The following is a 17383-nucleotide window of genomic DNA, read 5'->3' on the forward strand; positions in this document are numbered from 1 at the left end:
CCGTGACCACGCCACTCATTCCAGCCTGGGCAACAGAGCAAGATCCTGTCTCAAAAAAATTTTTTTTTCATGATTTCATTTTAAGTCTCTTTGTAATATACATTAAAATATGTAAATTTGGCCGGGCGTGGTGGCTCAAGCCTGTAATCCCAGCACTTTGGGAGGCCGAGACGGGCGGATCACGAGGTCAGGAGATTGAGACCATCCTGGCTAACACGGTGAAACCCCGTCTCTACTAAAAAATACAAAAAAAAAACTAGCCAGGTGAGGTGGCGGGTGCCTGTAGTTTCAGCTACTTGGGAGGCTGAGGCAGGAGAATGGTGTAAACCCGGGAGGCGGAGCTTGCAGTGAGCTGAGATTGCACCACTGCATTCCAGCCCGGCGACAGAGCGAGACTCCATCTCAAAAAAAAAAAAAAAAAAAGTAAATTTAACCAAAAATATGTGGGAAAAATTTGTGATGACTTTTGTTCTCACATCAATAGAAAATGTTTTAAGAGTTTTGAAGGAAAAATGGCATTTCTCTAGAATCAAGTCCCTATGTTAGTTTTTTCTTGTGTCATGAAACAGTATATACAACTGATAGATTTCTGACTTCAGTGTTGGTATTTAAGTAAGTATAAATAGCTTCTTTTTCTGATCGTCTGTGATAACTTATATTTAATATAACACAGACTACATGTACGTTATGTGTGTGGAAAAGGGGAGGAATGAAGCCTACCCTTTCTGGCATAGTAATTATAAAACTGCTTGTCCCACCTTATATGTGATTTTAGTGAGAAAGATAACCAGTTGTGCCTTTGCTTCTCCATGGTTGGTAAATAGACTGCATGTTTATGAGCAGTGATGCCGCACCAGGCCTCCAGTGGGTCTCAGCAAAGGCTTGTCGATTACATGCATTGGCTTTCCCGTGTCCTAATGCCTCAGCAAAAGAATATTAGTGTGTTATTCCTCCCAACCTCTGTCTGTTTTCAGGTACTAGTATACATGGACAACCTCTATAAACCCGTTCTTTAATGTTAAATTAAATTATGCAACATCAGTTGAAAATCACTCCAGCTGGGATAACTAGGAAAAAAAATAATAAAAATAAAGAAGGTTTGAAGTAGAAAAGAAAAAGCAGAACAGCTAGCATGGAGGATTTTGCGGTGGAGGCTTGGGAGGGGAAGGGCGTTGGAGGGAAGGAAGCAGATCCATGCATCTGAACTCTTCTTTTTTGGAAGAGTTCTGGAACCTGAATCCTTCCTCCTTTCCCTGCTCCTGGGTCTGGAGCCACATGGTGTGTAAGAGGGGCTGGGGGTGGCTCTCCTGGCTTGAAGCTAGGAGAATTGGGGATGAAGCTTAAGAGATACTCCCCAGTTTATTGCATAGTTGAATGAAATTCCACAAAGCCTTTTCTGTTCCAAACGCCCTCATTCATTCTTCATCTCAGGAACCATAATAGGAACTGAGAAGTAGGAACAAGCAACTCTGAGACAAAATCAGAAAGCGTTGAACACACAGGGAGCCAGATTTTTTGCAACTAAGTAAAATGAATTTACAACAACTGCATTAAAGCTGCAGGTGTGAGAGTTTCTAAAAATGTTTTAGAGTACTACAAGGGATGATAAGCAGAAATGAATAGCAAAGTATCCATTGATAATATTTTGAAATTTTGTAAAATAGCAAGCTACTGTGGTCATATTATTTTAATGAATGCATACACATTTATGTGGCATTCATAGACTGACTCAGCCCCACCAATCGCTTTTGCTTCCATAAAGGATAGATTTTCTCACAAACAAATTCTCTGGCCTTGGTGGGGAGGTGTATTAGTCCATTTTCATGCTGCTGATTAAGACATACTGGAGACTGGCAATTTACAAAAGAAAGAGGTTTAATTGGACTCACAGTTCCCTGTGTCTGGGGAGGCCTCACAATCATGGTGGAAGGCAAGGAGGAGTAAGTCCTGTCTTAGATGGATGGCAGCAGGCAAAGAGAAAATGAGGAGAGGACTCCAAAGCAGAAACTCCTGATAAAAACACAGATCTCATGAGGCTTATCTGGTACCACAAGAACAGTATGGGGGAAATCACCTCCATGATTCAATTATCTCCCACTGGGTCCCTCCCACAACATGTGGGAATTGTGGGAGTACAATTTAAGATGAGATTTGGGTGGGGACACAGAGTCAGACCATATCATTCCACCCCTGGCCCCTCCAAATCTCATGTCCTCACATTTCAAAACCAATCATGCCTTCCAGGCGGTTCCGCAAAGTTTTGACTCATTTCAGCAGTGACTCAGAAGTCCACACTTCAAAGTCTCATCTGAGACAAGGCAAGTCCCTTCTGCCTATGAGCCTATAAAATCAAAAGCAGACAGCTTATTTCCTAGATACGATGGGGGCACACACACTGGATAAATACAACCATTCCAAATGGGAGAAATTGGCAAAACAAAGGGGTTACAGGGTCCATACAAGTCTGAAACCGAGGGGGGCAGTCAAATCTTAAAGCTTGAAAATGATCTCCTTTGATTCCATGTCTTGCATCCAGGTCATCCTGATGCCAAGAGGTGGGTTCCCATAGTCTTGGGCATCCCTGATCCTGTGGCTTTGCAGGGTACGGCCTCTGTCCTGGCTGCTTTCATGGGCTGATGTTGAGAGTCTGTGGCTGTTCCAAGCGCACGATGCAAGCTGTCAGTGGATCTGCCATTCTGAGGTCTGCAGGACAGTGACCCTCTTCTCACAGCTCCACTAGGCAGTGCCCCAGTAGGGACTCTGTGTGGGGCTCTGACCTCATATTTCCCTTCTGCACTGCCCTAGCAGAGGTTCTCTGTGAGAGCCCCACCCCTGACGCAAACTTCTGCCTGGGCATCCAGGTATTTCCATACATCTCCTGAAATCTAGGTGGAAACTTCCCAAACCTCAGTTATTGACTTCTGTGCACCCATAGGCTCAACACCACATGGAAGCTGCCAAGGCTTGGGGCTTGCACCCTCTGAAGCCATGGCCCAAGCTGTACATTGGCTCCTTTCAGCCTTGGCTGGAGTGACTGGGACACAGGCGCCGAGTCCCTGGGAGCACACAGCATGGTGATCCTGGGCCCGGCCCATGAAACCACTTTTTCCTCCTAGATCTCCAGGCCTGTGATGGAAGGGACTGCTGTGAAGACCTCTGACATTTCCCCCATTGTCGTGGGGATTAACATTTGGCTGCTTGTTACTTATGCAAATTACTGCAGCTGGCTTGAATTTCTCCTGAAAAAATGGGATTTTCTTTTCTATTGCATTGCCAGGCTGCAAATTTTTTAAACTTTTATGCTCTGTTTCCCTTTTAAAACTGAATGCTTTTGGATGGTCATGGTGGCGCATGCCTGTAATCCCAGCACATTGGGAGCCCGAGGCAGGCAGATCATGTGGTCAGGAGATCGAGATCATCCTGGCTAACACAGTGAAACCTCGTCTCTATCAAAAATACAAAAATTAGCCAGGCGTGGTGGTGGGTGCCTGTGGTCCCAGCTACTGCGGAGGCTGAGACAGGAGACTGGCGTGAACCTGGGAGGTGGAGCTTGCAGTGAACCAAGATCATGCCACTGCACTCCAGCCTGGGCGACAGAGTGAGACTCTGTCTCAAAAAACAAAACAAAACAAAACAAAACAAAAAGAAAAAAAAACTTGAATGCTTTTAACAGCACCCAAGGTAGCTCTTGAATGATTTGCTGCTTAGAAATTTCTTCTGCCAGATACCCAAATCATCTCTTTCAAGTTCAAAATTCCACAAATCTCCAGGGCAGGGGCAAAATGCCACCAGTTTCTTTGGTAAAACGTAACAAGAGTCACCTTTGCTCCAGTTCCCAACGAGTTCCTCATCTCTATCTGAGACCACCTCAGTCCTCTTTCGTTGTCCATATCATTGTTCATTTCATTGTCCATATCATTATCAGCATTTTGGTCAAAGCCATTCAACAAGTCTCTAGGAAGATCCAAACTTTCCCACATCTTCCTGTCTCTGAGCCCTCCAAACTGTTCCAACTTCTGTCTGTTACCGAGTTCCAAAGTCGCTTCCACATTTTCAGGTATTTTTTCAGCAATACTCCACTCTTGGTACCAGTTTACTCTATTAGTCTGTTTTCACGCTGCTGATAAAGACATACCTGAGACTGGGCAATTTACAAAAGAAAGAGGTTTAATTGGACTTACAGTTCTGTGTGGCTGGGGAAGCCTCAAAATCATGGCAGAAGGCAAGGAGGAGCAAGTCAGGTCTTACATGGATGGCAGGCAAAGAGAGAATGAGGAAGATGCAAAAGCAGAACCCCCTGATAAACCCATCAGATCTCATGAGACTTATTCACTACCACAAGAACAGTATGGGGGAAATCGCCCCCATGATTCAGTTATCTCCCAGCAGCTCCCTCCTACAACGTATGGGAATTATGGGAGTACAATTCAAGATGAGATGCTGCTCCGTATCAGGAGGGGTGTCCGGAGGCCTCTGCTGGGGGAAGTGCTGTTGTAGTTATTGAGTCCCAGTAGCACACCCTTTAGAATGTGACAGAAACATCTGAACTTTTTTGACTGAGGCACTTTCTTTACACTCTGCAGTATAAGAATGCGGGAGTGATTGAGTTGGAAGCATGCATCAAGGCCGTACGTGTCCTTGCAATTCAGAAACGGAGCATGGAAGCGTCAGAATTTCTTCAGAATGCAGTTTACATTAACCTTCGACAGGTGAGTGTACGTCTACCTATAAGTGGAAGAGTTAATCTAGTTCTTGTGGAATTAACTATGAATTCAGCTTCTTTTGTTTTGCTGAGGTTCAGCATGCCATGATAAAAAATGTTGAATCTTAACTTGATTTCTAATTAACGTGGTTATTTGTATATTGTACTTCTTTCATTGTGGTATTTAACTTTCAAAATTCAGAACTTGCTGTTCTTTGCATTTTTTTGTTTGTTTGTTTGGAGAAATAACTGTGTTTTACTAGCTTGGCAACCTTCAACAAACTTCACGCCTCTTGTCTTGATATTGTCACTCATGAAGTACTTGCCATTTGTAACCCTGTTTGGGGTGTTGGGTTTATACAACAGGCAGTTTGTGAAAGCACTTATATAGCTCCTTTGACACAGTGGTAACCTAGCAAATAATACTTAAATCTGAATCTGAATGGATTTTTAATAAAACAATCATCAAAACCTTTCCATGTGGATTGATGATGCTAAATCCTAAAATTGATAGTCTTAGAAGGATTTTAGATATTTAGTTAATTGAACTTGGATCTTTATAGATAGGGAAACTGAGACCAAGTTAAACAATTTGCTTAAGGATACAAGACGAGTATGAGAACATAGGTCACTGTAATTCAGCAGATACTTAGTGAAGAGGGTGTTGTGCTAAGGGTGGGGGAAAGAGGTGAGGCAGGCGGGTCCTGTCCTCATCCATCTGATGGTTTTGTGGGAAAGGCAGACATTGAGCAGTGGGTAAGTGGAAAAAAATTGGAGGTACATGTGCCAAGGGAGCAAGTGGCAAAAGAATTTAACTTAGTTTAATGGAAGTGGAGGGTGTGGGGGCCAGGGACTGTCTCTAAGTCAGTGAGACTGGAACTGGGCCTTGAAGGATGAATAGGAGATAGCCAAGTAAAGAGGGGATGGGAGAAGGTCATTCAGGAAGAAAATGGCTCAGCATGAGTGATGCCCTGAAACAGAACACATCGCTGGGAGAAACCAAATAAAGTCAGAGATGGCGGTGGGGGTGGAAAGAGGGGGAGATAGAGAGGGAGGGGAAGAGGGAGGGAGGGAGAGGAAGAGAGAGGTGTAGGGAGGACAGAGTCCGAGCGGGAGGGCTTTCTTCTTTCTTGGCCAGGTGAAGCATTTGGGGCTGCTTCTAAGAGTGGCGGGTTTTAAAAGCAAGGTCTTGACCGGGCGTGGTGGCTCACACCTGTAATCCCAGCACTTGGGGAGGCGGAGGTGGATGGATCAGGAGGTCAGGAGATCGAGACCATCCTGGATAACACGGTGAAGCCCTGTCTCTACTGAAAAGACAACAGATTAGCCAGGCGTGGTGGTGGGCGCCTGGAGTCCCAGCTACTTGGGAGGCTGAGGCAGAAGGATGGTGTGAACCTAGGAGGTGGAGCTTGCAGTGAGCCGAGATCACACCACTGCACTCCAGCCTGGGCGACAGAGCAAGACTCTGTCCAAAAAAAAAAAAAAGCAAGATCTTTACATCAGGGACTGATGCAACCAGATTTGTATGGAGTGGAGGGAGAGAGAGGGAGGGGGTCCATTGCAGTGGCCCTTGGGGAGCCCAGGTGAGCAGTGCTGACAGCTTCCCCAAAGGATTGGGGCTGTTGACAGGAAGGCCAGCCCACTGGAAACGTGCTTGGGGGTCTACGTGGAAAGGGTCAGTGGCCGGCTGTGGGTCGGGTGGAATGGAGTATTCCTCCATTAGGTACCTGATGGTCAGGCTGGGCTCTGAGGAAGGCAAGCTGCAAGGCAGTGGTGGAGGGAAAGAGGAGAGGTTCAGCTTTGCACATAACGAGAGAGGTGTGGGTCTGGGGGCGCAGGCGAGAGGGCAGGGGGTGGAGGAGAGAGGAGAGAGACTTTCAAATCAGTTTCTCTTTTGAACACACAAAATGTGTGACTAATAATAAGACACTCATGCCTCTATCATCCAGATTTAATATGTTGAAATGTTGCCATATTGACTACAGAGATTCTTAATTTTTTTCAATCAAAAGCGAATAACCTAAGTAGAAACAAAATAACAGTTCACCACCATCTCAGAGTTGGCCCATATTTTGGTACTTTATAATGTTTATAGCCATAGTCTATAAAAAGAGAGGCGTTTTAGCATGAGAGTTGAGCACACAGACTGGGTACAGACTGCTGGGGTCGGCATTCCAGCTTCACTTGCCTTGGCAAGATGTTTAACCTCTGTGTGCCTCAGTTCCCTCTTCTGTAAAGTGTACTTACTGCCCCTCGGACCCCTCATCTTGGCTAATTTCCTAGATTAGACATTGGCAGGGAGGCCGATAAGCCAAAATGGCAAGTGTCAGCATCACACCAAAGGGAGAGACCAGAACAGAGTAAAGCCCAGCCGTAAACCAAGTAAAAAACAAACAACAACACAGTCCCTCAAAGCTGTAGGCCACATAGTGTGAGGGAAACAGCACCACCATTGGTGCAGTGTGTCATCAGAAGAGCATTAGGAAGAGGTCCATATCTTTCCGTTTATACTGAAGCTTCTGGTAAAGTGGGCAGAAGCGGGAACCTGACATTTCAAAGTGGAAGCTTCAGTTACCTGGGTGCCCAAGGGGACGTATTCTCCCCAGTGATTCCGGGCAAATGAACCAACATCTGGATCATACCTCTCATTTGACACACTTTTCAGGGGACCTCGGAGGGGTTCAGCACTGTGCCGGGCCACAGATTTGCAGGGCCAATGAGGATGTGGTCCCTGCTCCAGAGCTTGATGTTCTAAGTGCTGAGGGTGGAGGGCTTCCTGGAGGAGGTCTCTCCGAGGAGACTGAAAAGTACCCAGCAGAGTGGGGCTGAGGAGCGTCTGAGCAGAGAGACTGGGTGTAAACATGTGGCTGGGTGTGAGCTCTGAGCACAGAAGTCACTTGGGGGTCAGAGCAGTTTTGTTTGTGAGGGACAATGTGGGGGAAGAGAGGCCCCGACGCAGGCTGCGGTCAGTTGCTGTTGTAGGTGTTGCATAAAAGTTATCAGGTGGGCAAGAGAGAATCCCTGGAGGAATCCAAGCTGGGAGTTGCCGTGGAGTCGAGCTGCCAGATGGGCTCAGGTTCACACCCTTGCGTTGCCACCTGTTAGCTGTGTAGCCTTGAGCACAGTCACTTGGTGTCTCTGCCTCTTAATGTTATGGTCTGTAACATGACAGGATAACAAGCTCACGTGGTCACTGGAAGGACTGGCTTTGACACCTCCTGCCCAGTACTGTCTTGGTGCCTGCCCCATAAAGTGACTCTGCGATGGGCAAGTGTTATGATCAGATTGGAGGGTGTAAAGAGACATGTAGTTGTGACAGTGTAGGGTGGACCGTGCTTTTAAACGGCCCCTCCGAAGGCCTGAAGCAGTGGAACTGCAGACAATTTGGTTGGGAGCCGGGGGCAGGGCTTTGAGACTGACTTGCCCTTAACAACTGGAGTTGCCTTTGCAAGTTAATGCTGCTAAATTGGGCTTGCTGGGAATCTGTTTTCACTGGTGAGTATAGAAACACACATTTCATAAAATAAAATGTTTTCACTTAAAATGTGAGGACATTTTGTTCTTTGGAGCAGCCTGTCCTTTTGCTGTTTGCTCTTTCTTCCTGTGGACCACTAGAGGTCAGCAAAGACACGCGGGAAGGGGAGCAGCGCCCTCCAGCGCGAGGCGGGCGGGGACAGTACAGATGTGGTTCCGTGGCCCTGTGAGTTTTCCCCAGCACCAGGCTTGGCTTGAGTTGACTCATCTCCATGTTTGTTTGCCAGATGAGCAGGCGGCAAGATAATGAGTTCTGGTGGGATTTTATGAGAACAATAAAGAAGAAGGGTCTGTAGTTTTTCTGAAATAGAACACGCTTTTGGTTCTTGATCAAGTATGTTCCATTGTAGAATTGATGAGTTGTATCTATTCCTGGAAATGACTTTGGCTAATATGGAAATTTTGAAAGGAACTGAGATATAATTATTTCAGGTTCCTTCTGCATTCTTAAGAATCCCTGTGCAAATATAAAAACTGATAAATAATACATCTGGATTTAGTGGCATTGGAAAGGATTTTTTTCATTTTACGGAATTCACTGCTGAGTTCCTTCTCTTTGTGTGCAGGGATATGGATTGACCTGTCTTTAGTTGTTTAGGTGAGTGGCTTATGATAATTATCTATCTAAGATAATTCACAAATGGCAGCAAACACCTCATTTAATAACTGTCTACCTATACATTTATGGGTTGGACATGTGGATTTTACAGGCAAATAGTGAGGTAGAGGTGAGGTGAAGAAGCATGGACTTTGGCCCCCCAGATTGAGGTTGAAGTTGCCATTTCCTCACTGTGCAACCTGGAATAGTTATGTAACCTCATTAGCCTGTTTCCAAGTCTATAAAATGGGAATGATAGCTGAGTATGGTGTTGGACACCTGTAATCCCAGCTACTCGGGAGGCTGAGGCAGGAGAATTGCTTAAACCCAGGAGGTGGAGGTTGCAGTGAGCTGAGATGGCACCACTGCACTCCAGCCTGAGTGACAAGAGCAAAACTACATCTAAAAAATAAAATAAAATAGGAATGATGATATTGCTTTCTTTCCAGAGTTGCTGTAAGTTGGAAATGATAGAATAATGCATATAAAGTGCTAAGCACTGTGCTTGGCTTTTAGAAAGCATTCAGCAAACATGTCTGCCTCACGCCTCACTGGTTGTATCAAAGGGATGCAGGCAGCTCCTGTTTGTTGAGGACCTGTTAACAGACAGTTTACAGGCTTGTGAATTTGGGTATTTTCTTTAATCCTTATAATTCTGTGTTTCCAGTATAGTTATTCTTGTTTGTAGAGGAGAAACCTTAGGCTAAGGAAAGGTTGTACAACTTGTCCAAAGCCAGCCCATAATTTCAGAGGGGAAGGGCCTCTGGGAGGTGTGCTGGTTCTCTCTTTCCTGCCCTCACTCACATGTTCCACACCAAAGGCCAGGCACTCGGCGCTATGTCAGTCATCTGCTAGCCTTGAGTGTTGAGTGGGCTGCGAAACAGACATGGTCTCGCACTGACTGAGCTTCAGGTCTAGAGGGGGAAATGGGTACTGAGCAGATAAACATAAACATAGATAATTGTACATTTGATCCAAGGAAAAGAACATGCTCTGCCTTGTAGACCTGGGGAATTTTCTAGTCAGGCCTGCTCTTGCAGTATTAATCCCGTAAAATAAGCTCTGTTGGCACACAAAAAGGATGAAAAAGCAGAGCCTCTCCATTATTGGATAAGCTGAAACTCATTGATAATACGAGTGATTAAGCAGCCAGCTTGTTGCATGCGTTTAGCTAGATGCTTTTCAGATATTGGCCATAATTATCACAACAACTTTGCAAAGTAGTTTATTACGCTCCATTCTAAGGTTGAGAAATTGAGGAGAGGAGTTTGCCATTTATCCAGGATTGTCTTGTAGATACCACCATTGGTATTTAAACCATTTGGGTTCTAAAATCCAAGCTCTGTGTACCACATCAGGTAGTTTCCCCCAAATGGTTGAAATTCACTTTCTTAATTCTTAATTCTTTTCTTTTTTAAGACAGAGTTTCGCTCTTTTAGCCCAGGCTGGAGTGCAGTGGTATGACCTCGGCTCACTGCAACCTCCACCTCCTGGGTTCAAGTGATTCGCCTGCCTCAGCCTCCTGAGTAGCTGGGATTACAGGCATGTGCCACCACACCTGGCTAATTTTGTATTTTTAGTAGAGGCGGGGTTTCTCCATGTTGGTCAGGCAGGTCTTGAACTCCCAACCTTAGGTGATCCACCTGCCTTGGCCTCCCAAAGTGCTGGGATTACAGGCGTGAGCCACCGTGCCTGGGTCACTTTCTTAATTCTCAATTAGTCAAAAATGGCAAGTGACGGTAAGAGAAAGTGGTAGTAAGGAATTGTTTGAAAAACTAGAAAATAATCTGACTTTACCAGATTAGAGAACATACTCTAGGATTAATGCACATTGAATCTAACACCCTTTGCCTCCCACAAACCAAATATTCAAGAATGATTTTGAGCCATTTGAAAACATTTTGGCTTATGATACTGCTGACTAAGACCTGCCACCTCTTTGTTCCTTGTTAATTTTCTCTTCAAAGCCGTTCAAATTTTATGCAGGCTACTCTGTTCAGATATAAGAATAGCCTCTTTAAAATTTTTGATGCAGTTCCTTAATGAAGCTGTTGCTAAGGAAACCCAGGAAAAGCCTGCTAGATATGCACATAATAATTGCAACCTCAGAACTTTATGTCAATTTAAGCTGAAAATCAGAGGCATGGGGAGATTTAGGAAAGGCTTTTTAAGCTAGAAAGGGGGAAAGTAGTAGGAATGCAGCTTAGCTATGGCTGAAACTGTTCAGTCTAGCCAGCAGGGTGCGTGGCTTTCAGAGATGGTTTGTGAGGAATTCATAGTTCTCACAAAGAAGCTGTTGGATGGGAAAGGAGGAAAGTCAAGTTCCTCATTAGAGATGGAAAAGGAGAGAGAGGGAACTGAGACATTTCTGAATGAACAAGAGTCTGGTATATAGCACCTTGTCTTTGGAAGAGAGAAAGAGGCATATAGGGAAATCTCTCTTGAGTGAGCAGTCAAAGCTGCAGAGATAGGAGCAAGCCAGGTGGGCCTCTGATGCCCTGCTGGGCTGTGGATGGCAGCTGCCTGCAAAGCGGTGGGAATCTTTGACCCAGTCCTTAGGTTGGAGTTTCAGATCTCCATTCGAAGCCCAAAAAGTGGTGAAAGAGGGAGAGGACTAAAATAAAGGAAAAGCCAGAGCCTGGAGAATGAGTCCCATGTATGTGCTGTGGGTTGTTCTGTTTAACCCAGGGAGGCATTGAGAATGGTGCTGCAGGATGAGAATGGTGCTTCACAGCTTCCCGCATGGGGACATGCCTGCAGTTGGTGCAAATCCTTATTTCATGGGCATTGATATTTATCTCTTTTTATTTATTTGTTTAGAGACAGGGTCTCACTTTCTTCCCCAGACTGGAGTGCAGTGGCCGGATCTCCTCTCACCGCAACCTCTGCCTCCCAGGCTCAAGCGATTCTCCTACCTCAGCCTCACAGGTAGCTGGGGTTACTGGCACCCACCACTACTGCCCTGCTAATTTTTGTATTTTTAATACAAATGGGGTTTCATCATGTTGGCCATGATGAAGGCTGGTCTTGAACCCCTAACCTCAAATGATTCACCTGACTTGGCCTCCCAAAGTGCTGGCATTACAGGCATGAGCCACCACGGCTGGCCTTCATCTTTATCTTTTTGCTTTAGCTGTTAGGAGCCTTAGCGCCGAGTCTCTAGCTTACCCTTAATAATTACACCTACTTCATGGCAGACATTTTTGTGATTTAACCTTCCCCTGGTTTCCTTTAACTAGAATTCTCATTTTCTCTTTAGACTGATTTTTATCTTTTTTTTTTTTTGGTTATTGTTGTTAAATTGTATGTGTTTAAAAAATTGATTTTAGATCCTTTTTTAGAATGAGGCAGAATGTAAATAAATGCATAAACAGAGCGTATTACAGACACTGCTTTTAGAAATTCTAAGCTCTTTACCTTAGGGGTTACCTTAGAGCTGGGCTGAATATTAAAGTGATACATTTTTAATAGGAAAGTTTGGTAATGCATGCAGATTCTAGAGTGGGGACTGTATCTTATTAATTTTTTTAGCCACTGTGCGAAGCAAAATACTTGTCATAGACCAGGCACTTATTAATGTTTGTTGGATTCATGAAGTGGAATTAGCTATGACTCATGCTCCATCCTGTGGCACTCGCCAGCGTCAGCACCACTTGCCTGAGCAGCCGTGACAGCAGTGACCTATTGGTGGGTGTGCACACCTGTGTCTGCATTTAATCCGTAAAACTGCCCCATGAGGGATTGCTTTTATTATTTTATATTTGTAATGTATAATATATTTTATTTTTACTTGGAAAGACTTCAAACCTTCAGAAAAGCTGCAGGAGTAGTCCAATGAACACTTACATGCCCTTCACCTAAAAGGGCAGTGTCAGCCGGGTGCGGTGGCTCATGCCTGTAATACCAGCACTTTGGGAGGCCAAGGCGGACAGATCAGCTGAGGTCAGGAGCTTGAGACCAGCCTGACCAACATGTAGAAACCCCGTCTGTACTAAAAATACAGAATTAACCGGGCATGGTAGCGCCTGCCTGTAATCTCAGCTACTTGGGAGGCTGAGGCAGGATAATCGCTTGAACCTGGGAGGCGAGGTTGCAGTGAGCCAAGATCGTGCCATTGCACTCCAGCCTGGGCGACAAGAGCAATGTTTGTCCTTCTGTGTCTAGATTACTCACTTAGCATCATGTTTTCATGGCTCATCCGTGTTGTAGCACGAATCAGTCCTTCATTCCTTCTATGGTCACGTAGTATCTGCTATATGGAGATAAATGTTTTATATATCCGTGCGTCGGTTGATGGACATTAGGTTGTTTCCACTCTTTGGCTATTAAGAATAATGCTGCAATGAACACTCATGTATTTTGTGGGAAAAAATTTTTGTGGGAATGTAAAAGTGTTTGTGGGCACACGTATTTTTAGTTCTCTTGGGTATATACTTGGGAGTGAAATTGCTGGGTTTAACTTTTTGAGGAACTGTTAAACTTTTCCAAAGCAGCTGTGCCATTTTACATTTCTACCAGCAGTGTCTGAAGGTTCCAGTTTCTCCATATCCTCATCAACACTTGTTATTGTCCATCTTTTGATGAGAGCCATTCTAGTGGGCATGAAGTGATGTCTCATTTTGGTTTTGATTCACATTTCCCTGATGGCTGATGCTGTTGAGCATTTTTCCCATGTGCCTACTGGCCACATGTATATCCATTCAAACTTTGTCAAGTTTTTTTTTTTTTTTTTTTGAGACAGAGTCTTGCTCTGTTGCCCATTCTAGAGTGCAGTGGCACAATCTCGGCTCACTGCAACCTCTGCCTCCCGGGTTCAAGCTATTCCCCTGCCTCAGCCTCCCAAGTAGCTGGATTTGCAGGCATACACCACCACACATGGCTCATTTTTGTATTTTTAGTAAGACAGGGTTTTATCATGTTGGCCAGGCTGGTCTTGAACTCCTGGCCTCAAGCGATCCACCTGCCTCGGCCTCCCAGATTGCTAGGATTACAGGCATGAACTACCATGCTCGCCCCATTTCACTTTCTTGATGGTGTCCTTGGCAGCACAAAAGTTTCTAATTTTGGTGAAGTCTAATTTATTTATTTCTTCATCATGTGTTTTTGGTGTTATATATTTAAAAAAATTGCTGGCCGGGCACGGTGGCTCAAGCCTGTAATCCCAGCACTTTGGGAGGCCGAGATGGGCGGATCACGAGGTCAGGAGATCGAGACCATCCTGGCTAACACGGTGAAACCCCGTCTCTACTAAAAAATACAAAAAAAAAAAAAAAACCAACTAGCCGGGCGAGGTGGCGGGCGCCTGTAGTCCCAGCTACTTGGAGGCCGAGGCAGGAGAATGGCGTAAACCCGGGAGGCAGAGCTTGCAGTGAGCTGAGATCCGGCCACTGCACTCCAGCCCGGGCGACAGAGCGAGACTCCATCTCAAAAAAAAAAAAAAATTGCTAACCCAAGATAATGAAGATTTATTGTTTTCTTTTAGGAACTTCATAGGGTTAGTTTTTACATTTAGGTCTGTGACCCATTTTGAGTTAATTTTTGTTCATCATGTGAGTTAGAGGGTCCAACTTTATTCTTTTCATTCTTTTTTTTTTTTTTTGAGATGAAGTCTCTCTTTGTCACCCAGGCTGGAGTGCAATGGTGCGATCTTGGCTCACTGCAGCCCCTGCCTCCCGGGCTCAGGTGATTCTCCTGCCTCAGCCTCCTGAGTAGCTGGGATTACAGGCGCCCACCACCACGCCCGGCTACTTTTTTTCTATGTTTAGTAGAGATGGGGTTTCACCATGTTGGCCAGGCGGATCTTGAACTCCTGACCTCAGGCAGTCCATCCACCCGGCCTCCCAAAGTGCTGGGATTACACGCGTGAGCCACCCTCCTGGGCTAACTTTATTCGTTTGTATATGAATATCCAGTTTTCCCCGCAGTATTTGTTGTAAAGACAATTATTTCCCCATTGGCACTCTTGTGGAAAATTAGTTGGTCGTAATTTTTTTTTTTCTGGACTCTTAATTCTATTCCATTGATCTTATGTGGTACTTATGCCAGTACCACACTATCTTGGTTATTATAGCTTTGTAGTAAGTTTTGAAGTTGGGAAGTGTGTCTCCTCCAACTTCGTTCTTTTTGAAGATTGTTCTGGCTATTGTGGGTCCCTTGTACTTCTGTGTGAATTTTGGCATAAGCTTGTCAATTTCCCCAAAGAAGCCAGCTGGGATTTTGATAGAGGTCGCATTGAGTCTGTGGATCAATTGGAGGTGTTTTACCATCTTAACAATATTGTCTTCCAATCCGTGAACATGAGATACCTACAATAAAGAACCAGCAAATCTTCCTTTTTTCCAGGAAGGAGACAAATTTAGTTGGCAGGCAAAACTTAGAATTTAATTTTTTTGTTTTAATTGATTATTATTATTATTATTATTTTTGAGACGGAGTCTCGCTCTGTCGCCCAGGCTGGAGTGCAGTAGCCGGATCTCAGCTCACTGCAAGCTCCGCCTCCCGGGTTTCCGCCATTCTCCTGCCTCAGCCTCCCGAGTAGCTGGGACTACAGGCGCCCGCCACCTCGCCCGGCTAGTTTTTTTTGTATTTTTTAGTAGAGACGGGGTTTCACGGTGTTAGCCAGGATGGTCTCGATCTCCTGACCTCGTGATCCGCCCATCTCGGCCTCCCAAAGTGCTGGGATTACAGGCTTGAGCCACCGAGCCCGGCCCTAAATTGATTATTTTTTATCTTGGCCGTTTCCTAATAAGAAAGGCATCTTATGTTACTGTCATGTTTAGATTAGGTGGTCTAGGAATCAGTAATTTCATCCGTAGGATATGGGTTTTATTAAGCTTATAGATTGTCTTCTCATTTTTTGGCTTCATCCCTTCTTTTCTTTTTTTTTTCTTTTTGAGACGGAGTCTCACTCTGTCACCCAGGCTGGAGTGCAGTGGCGCAATCTCGGCTCACTGCAAGCTCCACCTCCCGGGTTCACGCTATTCTCCTGCCTCAGCCCCCCGAGTAGCTGGGACTACAGGCGCCCGCCACCACACCCGGCTAATTTTTTGTGATTTTAGTAGAGACGGGGTTTCACCGTGTTAACCAGGATGGTCTCAAACTCCTGACCTCATGATCTGCCCGCCTCGGCCTCCCAAAGTGCTGGGATTACAGGCGTGAACTACTGCGCCTGGCCCGCTTTCTTAATTTTGTATGTCCCTTCAAGGCTTCATTCTTAATTTTTGGCTTAATTTTTTCTTTTTATACAAATTTAATTGCAATAAATAATTCTTTTATAAAGCAAACAATATATGGGGACAAGTGATTTATCCTAGTATTTCTTTCCTGTATGTGCTTCACCTTAAATGTGTCATGTATAATGTGAAGATCTGGGGCTGATATTAATTCTCTTAGGGGAGGTGTGATGTGAGCAGGATGGCAGAATAGGACCTTTTGGCACTTGCCCACCTGAAGAAACAACCTGACAACCATCCACACACACACCTTCACAGGAGCCAGGAAACCAGGCGGGAGAGCACAGCCACACCCAGGAAACCAGGCGGGAGAGCGCAGCCACACCCAGGAAACCAGGCGGGAGAGCGCAGCCACACCCAGGAAACCAGGCGGGAGAGCGCAGCCACACCCAGGAAACCAGGCGGGAGAGCGCAGCCACACCCAGGAAACCAGGCGGGAGACCGCAGCCACACCCAGGAAACCAGGCGGGAGACCGCAGCTACACCCAGGGCTCGCACATAAATAAGAAAAGGTGCATGCAAGAGGATGGGAAGGACAGCCTTGCACCACCGGAGTCAGCCCCCTCCGGCCCCAGGCAGCACAGCATGGAGGGAGACGACCTCTGCCAGGGAAAGGAGAGCAATGTGAGTGCAGGCCTGCCTCGGACCTCAGCACCAGGCTGCCCAGATAAAAACCTGCACTGGGCAGGCCCTGTGGCCCCGAACACCAGGCTGGGCCATGGACTGAGCAATGTTTTTTAATGCAAAAAAAAAAAGAAGTATGTTAATAGTTAAAAAGAAAGAAAAGAAAATTTTCAAACAATACTGAAGTTTGGAAAATACCTAGTGATTTCTGTTTTGGCAATATAGTGGTCCAAAAACTCTCAGCACAAGTTCCTTAAAATTCTGATGAAGAGATAAAAATCCCACCATCCCCATCCCCAGCATCTTTCAAAATACATAGCTCATTGTTAAGAAGGAAAAGGAAATCCTTTTCCCAAAGCAGGAATTCTGAAAGTCAGTGGGCCTTGGAAGGCAGAGAATGCCCTGCCTAGCTGTGGTAACAGCTTTCAGTGCTCACATAGGAGGATAGGAAATAAACCTTAGACCTGCCCAGACTTGGGAGTTGGATGGCAGACCCATGTGTAAAGCCAAGGTCCCCCAAACGACACGTTTAGTAAAAGAATGAAATAGAAAATATCTCAGTCCTTAAAGTAAGAAGATAAGGAAAGTTGATCTTGTTGGAAAGTGTATTCGGGTTCTCTAGAGGGACAGGACTGATAGGATATATACATATACAAAGGGGAGCTTTTGAAGTATTAACTCACATGATTATAA

General features: G+C 45.3%; 1 protein-coding gene across 2 annotated transcripts in view; it reads left to right on the forward strand.

The window, feature by feature from the left end:
• Window positions 1-4826, forward strand: part of LOC117084529 (trafficking protein particle complex subunit 9-like) — a 69045-nt gene extending 64219 nt beyond the window's left edge. For both annotated transcript variants that reach the window (XM_033213282.1, XM_033213280.1), the window contains one exon: window positions 4584-4826. In XM_033213282.1, the coding sequence (XP_033069173.1) occupies window positions 4584-4811 (228 nt within the window). In that variant the 3' untranslated portion in view covers window positions 4812-4826. The remainder of the gene's footprint in view (window positions 1-4583) is intronic.
• Window positions 4827-17383: the final 12557 nt, after the last annotated feature.

This window comes from Trachypithecus francoisi, unplaced genomic scaffold, assembly GCF_009764315.1.
Source record: "Trachypithecus francoisi isolate TF-2019V2 unplaced genomic scaffold, Tfra_2.0 Contig00498, whole genome shotgun sequence".
Lineage (NCBI taxonomy): Eukaryota > Metazoa > Chordata > Mammalia > Primates > Cercopithecidae > Trachypithecus > Trachypithecus francoisi.